Genomic DNA, 11523 nt, shown 5'->3' with positions numbered 1-11523 from the left:
CATACTCTAAAAATATTCCTTCTATCAACGACCCACGATCGCTTGTTGTGAAATTCAATGACCCCAAGAGGACGACGCGCGTCTGCGCAGTTGTCTCTCGCGAACCACGGAGGAAAGCAACTACAGCAGCTACGCCGTATATCACGTGACCTTGTCTGCTGCTGGCTGAGTAAAGTGTTAGCGGTTAGCAGGTAATACAAAAAACAAATCTCGTTCTGGCGCTCAATGTTTATCTTTATACTTGAGCTAATTTAAACCGTTTCATAGTATTGTCCCTCTTGAAGTATAATATCATCGATTCATTAGTCTCTTTAAACCAGCTTTTCATTCTTTATTTCGTTATTTTCTATTGGCTTGTTCCCCGGCAAGTAATGTCGGAGCTTGCTTGGATCGTACGCTGTGGCCATTTTCGTCAGAATTGAATTGAAGCTTTGTGGTTAGCTAGCAAACTAGCATGTTTTGATACCTGAAGAACGGTTGTTTATTATTGTCACTTGGGGAGAACCCCCGTTAGTAAATATTCAATAATGTATGAACAAGAATGTCCGTTCGTCGTGTTTTGGTATATTTTTTGCAATAGTCTAAATTGCATTGCCAGCTAGCTAGTTAGCTAGCTACCTACTTAGCTAACTAGGACAAAGGGGTCCAACTGTCTGTCACTGTTGTGTATTATTTGGCAGCTAGGACTAGAATCCACATTCGTGTATTTGAAATGCTCGCGCTTGTATTTGAGTTAACATATCGAACGTGTCAAGACAATTAAACGGAATTTATTGTAAATGTCATATTTATAAAGGTATGCATTATTTATAAATTATAACTTAATTATGGCAAGCTATCCATAACACAAGTATTGTTTGCGTTGCACCCATTTGACGGCCGTGATTATATTTGCTAACAGTTCTATATTTTTACCGTTCGATGGTGTTTATGTCATATATTGTGTAGCTAGATGAATGATTTATGAGTAGCCAGCTAGAGGTGATGAGGCCAAATTCGATAATGTGGTAACTTGTTTTGTCGTTGCACAACAGCAGTGAAATCTCTTGGCGAGTGATTTGACCCAATATCTCATTAGCTTTCATGGCAATGCACTCGTATGGGGTTTAAACAAAAATATAGGCCCTGGCAGGCTATTTGCTAGGTATCCGAGTGCACTGCTTTCGCAAAGGCAAATTGGCAGCATACAGAAGCTGAGCTATGATCACTTAGCCACTGACATGCAGCTGCATTGTCCGATATGAACCAAGCAGTGTAATTAATGTGTGAAGATCTCACTATTCATTCTCAGTATTCAACGCTCAGTTTATACAGTTTAGTTTAGAAAGTGTATATATAGGGTTACTGGTCACTGTAGATTTATGCCAATACAGTCACATCACTGTGTGTTCAGACTTGGTGTTGCACAATCCCATCCAACTTTGTTGATGTGTGGATGTCTGATACAGGTTACTCGTGTCCAGACCAGGGAATGCATTTCAGCTCAAAATATACTGCAATAAAAGAAAATCTGGACAATCCTAACAACCTAGGCCTAAAGTTAAATAACAGTGTGTCTTATTTACATTTTACATTTACATCATTTAGCAGACGCTCTTATCCAGACCGACTTACAGTATATACCTGTCTGCAGTGAGTAGGGAAAATACTGATTGAGTTATTGATGTGACCTTCTATCCCCCTCACCCCAATTCCTCTTTCTCTCTGTTTTGTCATCCAGATTTTTCTATTTTGTACATACATTGTTTTGTATATACTGTATATGATGACCTCGTTGGGCGGCGACAAAGCCCGGGGCACTCGGGACAAAGTGCTGCCTGCTGCCACCCACACAACTCAACCACAGAAACAGCTCCAGGTGAGGGAGACACATACACACACACACAGTACAATTCACTTGATCAATCATACTTAGCAGGTCTTCAGGTGTTAAGGAATTTCTTCAAAACATTACTTCTCTTCCCTCCCTTCTCTCCTCTCTCTGTTCTTTTCCTCCTCCCCCACCTTCCTCTTTTCCTCCTCATCCATCCTTCCTCGCTCTACTTCCTCTTGTCTGCAGGCGACCGCAGAGCAGATCCGGCTCGCCCAGATGATCTATGACAAGAATGATGCTGATTTTGAGGACAAAGTGAACCAGGTGAGTGGGCGGGCGTTGCAGAGGCCATTATGTCAGTGCTGAATGCTGGCGTGTGTGTGTTGTGGTGTTTGTTTCCCATTGAGGCCTGCATGATTCCACATGAATCAGCAGTAATGAACACACTTGTGCTGTGCTCTCCTGTTAACTTTGGAAACCATTCTAAGCCTGTGTGTGTATATTTGTGACTGCATGTACTATAAAAATAGAGGGTCCGCACTCATATCATTTTATTAAAAAAATATATATATATTATGCAATTTGAATTAAATTGCACACCTCAATTCTAAGAGTGCAGACCTTTTCTAAAACTTTCTGTGCAACTAGAAGTGTGACAAATATTTCCTTCTCTGACTGTATGTACAGCTTGTGTGTGTCTATGTTTCTAACAAGTCGTACATCAGTGTAAATAGGGTCCTTGTATATTTTGTCATGTTTTATTGTGGATTCAAATGAAGCACTCGTGTATATTTGTGTGTGTACGTCCACAGCTGATGGAGGTGACGGGAAAGAACCAGGACGAGTGCATGGTAGCGCTCCACGACTGCAATGAGGATGTCAACAGAGCCATCAACTTCCTCCTTGAGAGCACCTCTGACACGGTAGGGCACAGGGGACTGACGCTAATGCTACCTTTCAATTTCCTTCAACCACTTTCCTTCCCTCTCTGGGTGATGGGCAGCTAGTCGTAGCTAGCTTAGTTTTGCACAGTCGCCTCAACTTGTGCAATAAGAAAGGCTCATTTTAGTTTTCTGGTGGAAAACGATGCGCTACGTTTTCATATGTTTTGTGCTCTAATGAATACGACCCCGAAGTAGATGTCTCCCCCGAAACATAACAGCTGCCTTCGTTTTCTGGTTTATCCAGGGATGCAAAGTAGTCACTTTTCGGCGATATTTGCCGTTTTGATCTCAGAATAAGTCATCCACGTGAATCGTGTAGATCTGTAAAAATACTTTTGGGGTTGGTGGTGGTGGGGGGGGAATTGGGTCTGATGAAAAGTGAGCAGACTCAGTGTATCACCCATTGAGCTATAAAAGTGAGGCGCGAACAGATTTTCTCCCTGTGTGATCACAAAATAATGGTATGTTACTCACATCTGATCAGAGGCCGTCTGCCCTTTTTTAAGGTCCATACTACTGGAAAGTGTCTGTTCCAGGTGCGTAGGAGTCAAAATAAGAATACTGGAAGGAATAGAGACCTGCACACTGTCGAAAAAAGGAATAGATCCAAAACTGAGGCTTGAATGCAAAATTAAGATGTTTATTGAAACATCATGGTGTCCAAAGAATATATCATAGTACAAGAAAGTGCATCAATAAAATGTGAAAACAAAACACGTTACTCATATCGAAATTAATGACCGAGCACAGAATGCATCCCTACGTGTCCTACAAATAGAATATCAGAGTTCAGAGCGTGATGTCAAATCAGAATGAGTTCTTCATCCAATATCACGTGACCGCTGTAAAACCAGCTATATCCTACTCCCAGGAAAAAGTAAAATTGAATGTGTTGTATTGAGTAGAGGTGTGAATATCAGGGACAGGTTTTTGTGCAGCACAATTGCAGAACGTGTAGAAAATGGGAACAGGAGTCGTCTGGGGAGGGGTGGGGCAGGCAAACTTGGTATCGTGATACTTGGCCTGGTATCACATCGTTAGTAAAATGTTGGTATTGTGACAACCCCACTCTGAAAATTGGCACATTTTCTACACAGATCTTTTGTGTGTTTTGAGCAAAACAGTGTTTTTGAGACACAACTGCAAACTTCAAGGAGTAGGCCATTCAAGGAGTTGGTCTGATGGTGCCCTCTGTCATCGGCCTCCCCACTTGCTTGCAGCAGCAATAGAAAAGCTAAATTTGCTGTAGGCAATGAATCGCTCAACGACCCTTGCCACAGTCCCTTCCAATCAAGGCCAAGGGTGCCATGCCAACGCTATACACTATATATACAAAAGTATGTGGACACCCCTTCAAATTAGTGGATTTGGCTATTTCAGCCACACCCGTTGCTGACAGGTGTATAAAATCGAGCACACAGCCATGCACTCTCCATAGACAAACATTGGCAGTAGAATGGCCTTACTGAAGAGCTCAGTGACTTTCAACGCCTGCCCTGCTAGAGCTGCCCCGGTCAACCCTAAGTGCTGTTATTGTGAAGTGGAAAAGGCTAGGAGTGGTAGGCCACACAAGCTCACAGAATGGGGCCGCTGAAGCGTGTAGCGTGTAAAAAATCGTCTGTTCTCGGTTGCAACACTCACTACTGAGTTCCACACTGCCTCTGGAAGCAACGTCAGCACAATAACTGTTCGTCGGGAGCTTCATGAAATGGGTTTCAATGGCCAAGCAGCCGCACACAAGCCTAAGATCACCACGTGCAATGCCAAGCGTTGGCTGGAGTGGTGTAAAGCTCATCGCCATTGGACTCTGGAGCAGTGGAAACGCGTTCTCTGGAGTGATGAATCTGGGTTTGGCGGATGCCAGGAGAACGCTAGCTGCCTCAATTCATAGTGCCAACTGTAAAGTTTGGTGGAGGAGGAATAATGGTCTGTTGCTAGGCCATGGTTCGGTTTAGGCCCCTTAGTTCCAGTGAAGGGAAATCTTAATGCTACAGCATACAATTACATTCTAGATGATTCTGTGCTTCCAACTTTGTGGCAACAGTTTGGGGAAGGCCCTTTTCTCTTTCAGCAAGACAATGCCCCCGTGCACAAAGCGAGGTCCATACAGAAATGGTTTGTCGAGATCGGTGTGGAAGAACTTGACTGGCCTGCACAGAGCCCTGACCTCAACCCCATCGAACACCTTTGGGATGAATTGGAACGCCGACTGCGAGCCAGGCCTAATCGCCCAACATCAGTGCCAGACCTCACTACTGCTCTTGTGGCTGAATGGAAGCAAGTCCCTGCAGCATTGTTCCAACATCTAGTGGAAAGCCTTCCCAGAAGAGTGGAGGCTGTTATAGCAGGAAAGGGGGGACCAACTCCATATTAATATCCATGATTTTGGAATGAGATGTATGACGAGCAGGCGTCCACATACTTTTGGTAATGTAGTGTATCTATGAAAGGAAACTGTGAAAAGAGGGTCTTGTGCCAACTGAGCCAGAGGGACTTGTCCAGTAGCATGTTGGGTGATTGAATAAAAACATGCTGTTGTATAACTGTTTTCTACTCTGAGGGCAATAGAAAAAGTATTATATCCTCTGAATCTAGGATGAACACCTGTCACTTGTTCTGTCAGCGCCTGATTCAGTCGTAAAATAATCCAGCCATTTCAGAGGAGGGAACAGCAGCAAAGATGGCGAAATGGGAGAGGTCTTTCACTCCACCACAGCCCAGCCAGTCCCCGTCCCCCCCATAGTTACTCTCTTGTTGTTATTTCTTGGAAGTCCTGAAATAGAAAGCGGGCCATTTTGCTCCTGAGTGTGAAACTCACTACTGTAATCGTTCTGTGATATAATCTGCTGCTGCGGTCATGAATCCTTTATGATGTCTCTCTTTGTCAGTGACATTGTGACACTGCAGTAGGAGATGTATACAGGGTCGCAACCACATGTACCGGTATGCCGATTCCATAAAGAAATTATCTCACATGGACTATTTTGTACTTTGAAGTTCATGGGAAAGAAAGAAGTTCAAGCAGTAAGTAAAAAAGTATCTCTCTCTCGCTCTCTCTCTCTCTCTCTCTCTCTCTCTCTCTCTCTCTCTCTCTCTCTCTCTCTCTCTCTCTCTCTCTCTCTCAGACCTCGTGGGAGACAGTGGGGAAAAAGAAACCCCTAGCGAAGGACGGCCCGGCGGAGGGCAAGGAGAACCGGGAGAAGAGAGGAGGAGAGAGGGAGGGCAGCAGGGGCCGGGGAAGCAACCGGAGAGGCAGGGGTGCCAGCAACCGCAGCCGCCAGGGGGAGAGAGGTAGGGGGCCACGGAGTCTCTCAAATTCTATCCATGTTAATAAACGAGGCACTGTCACCTAAGCGCCAGGGTGAATGATAAGTCAGAAAGTCTGCAGCTCTCTAGGATTTGAGTTGTTTAGTACAGTTCTACACCTTTCAAACCAAGACGTTTTCCCGCCAACTTTAACATCCCACCAACTTTTTTCTGCCTTTTCTTTTATATCTGAAAGGTGTTGCCGGTATCAAGGCCTAAACTTTTATTTCCGCGAACCGATCTAGTCATGATTGCGGTAAAGTTCTGCCTTCGGCTTAGTATGAAATGTAGCTGTAATATTGAGGTGGGATTGGCACGCACTACGCTCTTAAGCTCTTGATGGTTGCTAGGCATCGCCCGTTACTACTCTCCTCTAAACTTTGCGAGGCATGTCACTTCACCCATTTCTTTGCATAGCCCACCACATGCACTGTTCTCTTAGTCACAACTGGATGGATCCATAAAGAATAACTGTGGGAATAAATATTACAGAATTACAAAAAATATGGGAATAAAGTAGGCTAATGCAATTGAAGGCATCAAATTGTTGCTTACTGAAACTCCCATTATAATACATTTTGAAGCAATAGCCTAATGTGTGGTCAGCTATTTGAGCACCGTTTCCCGCTGCTTTGAGACAAGCGTGGGGACTCGTCTTGATAAATCAATCAATGTCAGATTTTTATTTTCACTGATTCGCCGTTTGGATATTGGTTATGCTACAGTCAGGCTGTGGAAATGTTAGCTAAATTGAGGTAAGTGCTGCTCATGATAATCTTGTCCAGTTGGCTCATTTATTAGCAATGATCAGAACATTCTGTTAGCATGTTATGTAGCTTAACAAGTGGATCATTTTGCTCTTCACTTGCAGTCGTAGCCTAGGTCTACTCCCAACCAAAAGCCTGTGACTTGTCTTAATCAATCAATGTGCTTTTGTTTAACTGACTCTCAGTCTGTATATTTGGTTAATTATCTGGCTGGGCAAATAAGTGGAGGTGGTATAACTCATCTGTTCGTTTGCTCATCTATCACTGATCATAAACATTTAGCATGCAATAATGTAGCCTAAATAAAGTTTAGGCCTATTATTTTGCTTGATCGCGTATCGGTAACTCCAAAAGCCGGCAGAGGTTGTGAAATATGACTCGCATACTTTTGAAATTGTAGATTGATGATGAAGATACTCTCAATGTAAGACCCTACGCCTGCTCCCTACAAAGCGGAGTGCGGGTAGGAAAGGGATGAAACGTGGATCAAAAAAGAATGGGCTTGCCTTGGGGAATCTGTTTCAAGTATCACTTTTCTTATATGGGGTTGCCCTGACGGAGGTTGTGTGGGAAAATATTTGTATTTTATTCTGTTATATTTCATTATATTCTTAGCCTACTATAAAATGTGTGTTGACTATGATCAGGGTAAGTGGGTCTTGTCTGTTAAAATAACTGTTGATTTCATGTGCATGGCGTAGCCTATAGGCTACACAGACCAGTAATATAATTAAACTCAAAATATGCCATTCTGTTCTTTTGAAAATATAATATTTCTTAGGACCTGCCTAAAACGCATTAATAATGGATTTCTTTGTGATGGCGTATATTTAATGGATGTATTAAAGTAGACATCCACCCACATCGCCACCGCCTTCTCCCATTCCTGAACTTGGGAGATATAAAAGGTTTATCCCGGCAAGAATGTTTAAAATGGGACTGTATTAATTGGGTTCTATAAAACATTGCCAGTTTTTGTTTTTATTGCCAACATACCATATAATCTGTCTGGAAAGGGTATAAGAGTCTGTGTGTTTATTTCATTGGCGATACCTTGGATTAGGGAACACTGCATGGAGCAGTTACTAAGAATATATTGGCAGCCTATTTGTCACTAAGCCATAATTAGTCATCAATGCACTATTTAGCAGAATTGGTTAAAAGGCAACACATAATTTTACCCAGTTACTAAGTCCTGTCCCTTTCCCTTTCTCTCTCGCGGTCTCTTTCTGTCTCTCTCTCTTTCTCTCTGTGCAGTGCGGCCAGAGGAGAATGGTGTGGAAGTGGGCCCTGTGGACAGAGGGTCAGAGCGAGGCCGCAGGGGGGGAAGAGGGGGTAGAGGTGAGTGTCATTTAGTGGCACTTTCTCATATGTTCCAGTCAACACTCCCAGGTAACTTGTGGTATCTTAACTACACACAATTTCTTCGGTGCCATGCTTGCTGTGTGTTGACCTAGTGTGTGTCTGTGTGTGTGCTTCAGTCGGATCTGGAGGCAGAGGAAGGGGCAGGGTGCCAGCTGGAAGCAGGTTTTCAGCCCAGGGAATGGGGTGAGTTATGGAATACCCACACCTACACACACAAACTCTTACACACACACACACACACACACACACACACACACACAACTGTCCTTCTCTGGTTCCTCGTACACTGCTTTGTCTTAAATCTACCCAACCCCCCCCCCACAAGGACCTTTAACCCAGCAGACTACACCACAGAACAGGGAACAGGGACCACACAAGATGACTCCTGGGAGTCAGGGGCCAACAACAGCACAGACGGGACAGGTGAGGCCTCATGCACAGACCAGGACCATGAAACACTGGGCTTTTCAAAAAGTAGTGTGCACACATCCACCAGTTTCCCCAGGTGCAGAATAGAAACATCATTACTGCAACGTTTTGAATGTTGTCAAGATGTGTTCATTGTTTTGTTTTAATGTTCATTGTAGACTGGTGCTAGGGAAATGTCCCTGGACTTGTATTGACCTGTATTCTCTAACCTCTAACCCCTCTATGGTGTGCCCCCTGCAGTGGCCTGGAGGAGTACTCTGGAGGACTGGGCTGCTGAGGACTGGAGCGAGGATGTGAGTCTGAGTACTGGGGAGTAGTTGCCAGGGGGTGGAAGGAGCTGTGAGTCTTATGTTCACATTTTGGAGATTTATCTTCAGATGGAACAAATACAATATACTAGTTCATCGTACAGAGTTAGTTGTTTGTTAAAAAGGTTTATGCTAGTTGATATGGAGCTTTCCTTGAAGTGGACAGTGTTAGATCGGCCATTTTGGATGGTAATTTAACAAAACCATAGTTTGGCTTGCACCTCACAACTCTGCCTATTGCATTTGTCACCAACCCAGTAACCCTCTCTGTCTCCCCTCAGCTCTCTGAGACCAAAGTGTTCACTGCTTCAAGTGCACCTGCACCTCAGAACCACATCACACCTGGGCAAAGGTAACTCCCTGCTCAACATCCGCACAACCAACTAGGGCACATTTCAACACTGATTTTTGTGTTGTGTTTGTATATAGGACAATACTAGTGCTCAGTGGTGCACAAAACAACAGTTTTACCTCTGCCAGGTTTATTCCTTGGAGTGATATGTTTGGCCCAGCTCTATACATGCACAATATCCTGAATGTATGGATCCTTCACCTGTAGACAGGGTTCTCATAGTGGCTGTGATGTGTATCTCTAAAGCAGGTCCCCATTCTGACTGTGTATCATAGAAATAGTATTATGTTGTAATAATTGTATGTGTTACTCCTGTAGTCTGAACCTGGCCTCTATGCTGCAGAAGCCAGTGGGAGGAGGAGAGGCTCCCTCCTCTCAGAGCCTGGTCTTCACCAACTCCCACCATCACCCCACCCACAACGGGTCAGCCATCGGCACAGGCAGTACCAGCTACGCACATGCCGCCCTGGTGAGCCATACACTCGTTTCCTTTACAGTTTTCAGATACATATTTCCCGTACTCGATCGCTGTATTTAGCTTGTATTACCATAGCGCACCATTAATTCTGAAAATATGTCTTAAACAATTTACAAGCACCCCAATCTAACTCTCTCTATCTCTCTCGCTGCCTGCCAGTCGTCAGTGCTGGGGGCAGGTTTTGGGGACCTGGGTCAGTCTAAGAGGAGTCAGTCCAGTCCGGGGGCCCAGATCTTGGAGCAGCTGAAGGGCCCAGGCCTGGGTCCTCTCCCTTCCTCCCAGGCAGCCCCCCCTCCCAGCACACAGGGGGCCAGCAGCACCTCTCTGGGGAGTAGACTCCCAGGGTTAGGAGTAGCACCCCCGGTCCTCCCTCCACCTTCCACTTCCAGCTGGGACAACAAGGCCCCTGAGCCCAGCACCACCACCTCCTCACTCACCTCCCACTTCAGCCGTGAGACACACACACTTGTTTTTCTATCCTCGTGGGGACCTAAACATTATTTCCATTCAGATCCTATTTTCCCTAACCCCTAAACCTAACCTTAACACCTAACCCTGATTCTAACCCTGATTGTAACCCTAACTCTCATTGTAACCATAAACCTAACCTCTAAGCTTAAAATAGCCTTTGTCCTCATGGGGACATGGTAAATGTTCCTTAGAGGGAGAATCTTCCTTGTTTTACTATCCTTGTGGGGACATTTGGTGATTTCACATCCCCACGAGGATAGAAGAACAAGACCACACACTCAAACACTTTTTATCCGATTTTGTTAGAGATTTATCAAATTCACCTATAATTTCAAATACCTGGCATATGGTTCAAAAAATAAATGACCATGTGTCTTTGTGGTGTTTGTGTCAATATGCCTGGCTGATCTGTATTTGTGTGTGTGTGTTGGCCCTCCAGGGGAGTTTAGGCTGCAGCCTGAGCCATCCCTGGTGCTGAGCCATCTGGCCCAGAGACACAGCGCCCCCTCCCTGCCCCTGGTGTGCCAGTCCAGCCCCCCGCCAGCCCAATCCCCATCCCCCAGCCAGGGACCCCCCCTGGCCGCCATCGGTGCCAAGCCTGCCCCCAGCGCAGGGCCGGACCCTCAGGGCAGCAGCTCGCTGCAGCAGCACCGCATTCCGCAGCTAAAGGCTCAGAAACGAAGGATACCTCCCACCTCCAAGGTAAGGAACCATAGCCAAGTCTTTCCTCGATTCCCTGTGTGAAGTCAAGGAATTAAGGACAGGGTGAATCAAGGAAATACTTTTGAGATTCACCCAGTGTGTAGGACAACCTTGGCTATTAAGGCTCTTAGCCCAGTTCTAACACATCTGATTGATCTAATCAAGGTCTTGATGCTTAATTGATCAATGCCCAGCATTGTAGAGCACTGTTCTAAATTAAGAAGGGTATTGGGTATCAAGATAACAGGCTGATCTTCTCAGATACAAGGGTTGTGAATGATAATGAAAATGTTAGACAGTAAGCCCACTCTGAGTGAGAGCTTTCCCTCCCCTCCTGTCCAGATCCCCTTGTCGGCGGTGGAAATGCCTGGCTCTGCCGACATCCCCGGTCTAAACGTTCAGTTCGGAGCGCTGGACTTTGGCTCGGAGGCAGCCCTGCCGGACTTTGGCCCTGTGGAGACATGCGTCAGCGTGGCCTCCAGGGAGTCCACCAGGGCCCCCGCCCCACAGAGCCAGACCAACCTCTACTCCAAACCCCTCAGGTGGGTCACAATTACCACCACAGGTGTATTCAGTGAGGTTAAATGT

At 45.2% G+C, this 11523-nt stretch overlaps 1 protein-coding gene across 2 annotated transcripts in view; it reads left to right on the top strand.

Annotated features, from left to right (window-relative positions):
• The first annotated feature begins 115 nt into the window (after positions 1-115).
• LOC311134314 (ubiquitin-associated protein 2-like) overlaps positions 116-11523 on the top strand; it is a 32305-nt gene continuing 20897 nt past the window's right edge. The window contains exons 1-14 of one of the 2 annotated variants that reach the window (XM_084167955.1): positions 116-191; positions 1721-1858; positions 2060-2137; positions 2626-2736; positions 5883-6048; positions 8088-8171; positions 8312-8378; positions 8521-8618; positions 8865-8917; positions 9214-9284; positions 9603-9753; positions 9922-10213; positions 10673-10935; positions 11278-11477. In XM_084167955.1, the coding sequence (XP_084024081.1) occupies positions 1763-1858; positions 2060-2137; positions 2626-2736; positions 5883-6048; positions 8088-8171; positions 8312-8378; positions 8521-8618; positions 8865-8917; positions 9214-9284; positions 9603-9753; positions 9922-10213; positions 10673-10935; positions 11278-11477 (1730 nt within the window). In that variant the 5' untranslated portion in view covers positions 116-191; positions 1721-1762. Of the gene's footprint in view, positions 192-1720; positions 1859-2059; positions 2138-2625; positions 2737-5882; positions 6049-8087; positions 8223-8311; positions 8379-8520; positions 8619-8864; positions 8918-9213; positions 9285-9602; positions 9754-9921; positions 10214-10672; positions 10936-11277; positions 11478-11523 lie in introns of both variants that reach the window. The other variant, XM_084167954.1, reaches the window with a different exon arrangement.

This window comes from Coregonus lavaretus (genome assembly GCF_964263955.1).
Source record: "Coregonus lavaretus genome assembly, chromosome: 8".
Taxonomy (NCBI): Eukaryota; Metazoa; Chordata; class Actinopteri; order Salmoniformes; family Salmonidae; genus Coregonus; species Coregonus lavaretus.
Note: the sequence above shows the minus strand (reverse complement) of the source record. Positions and strands in the feature narration are given on the sequence as shown.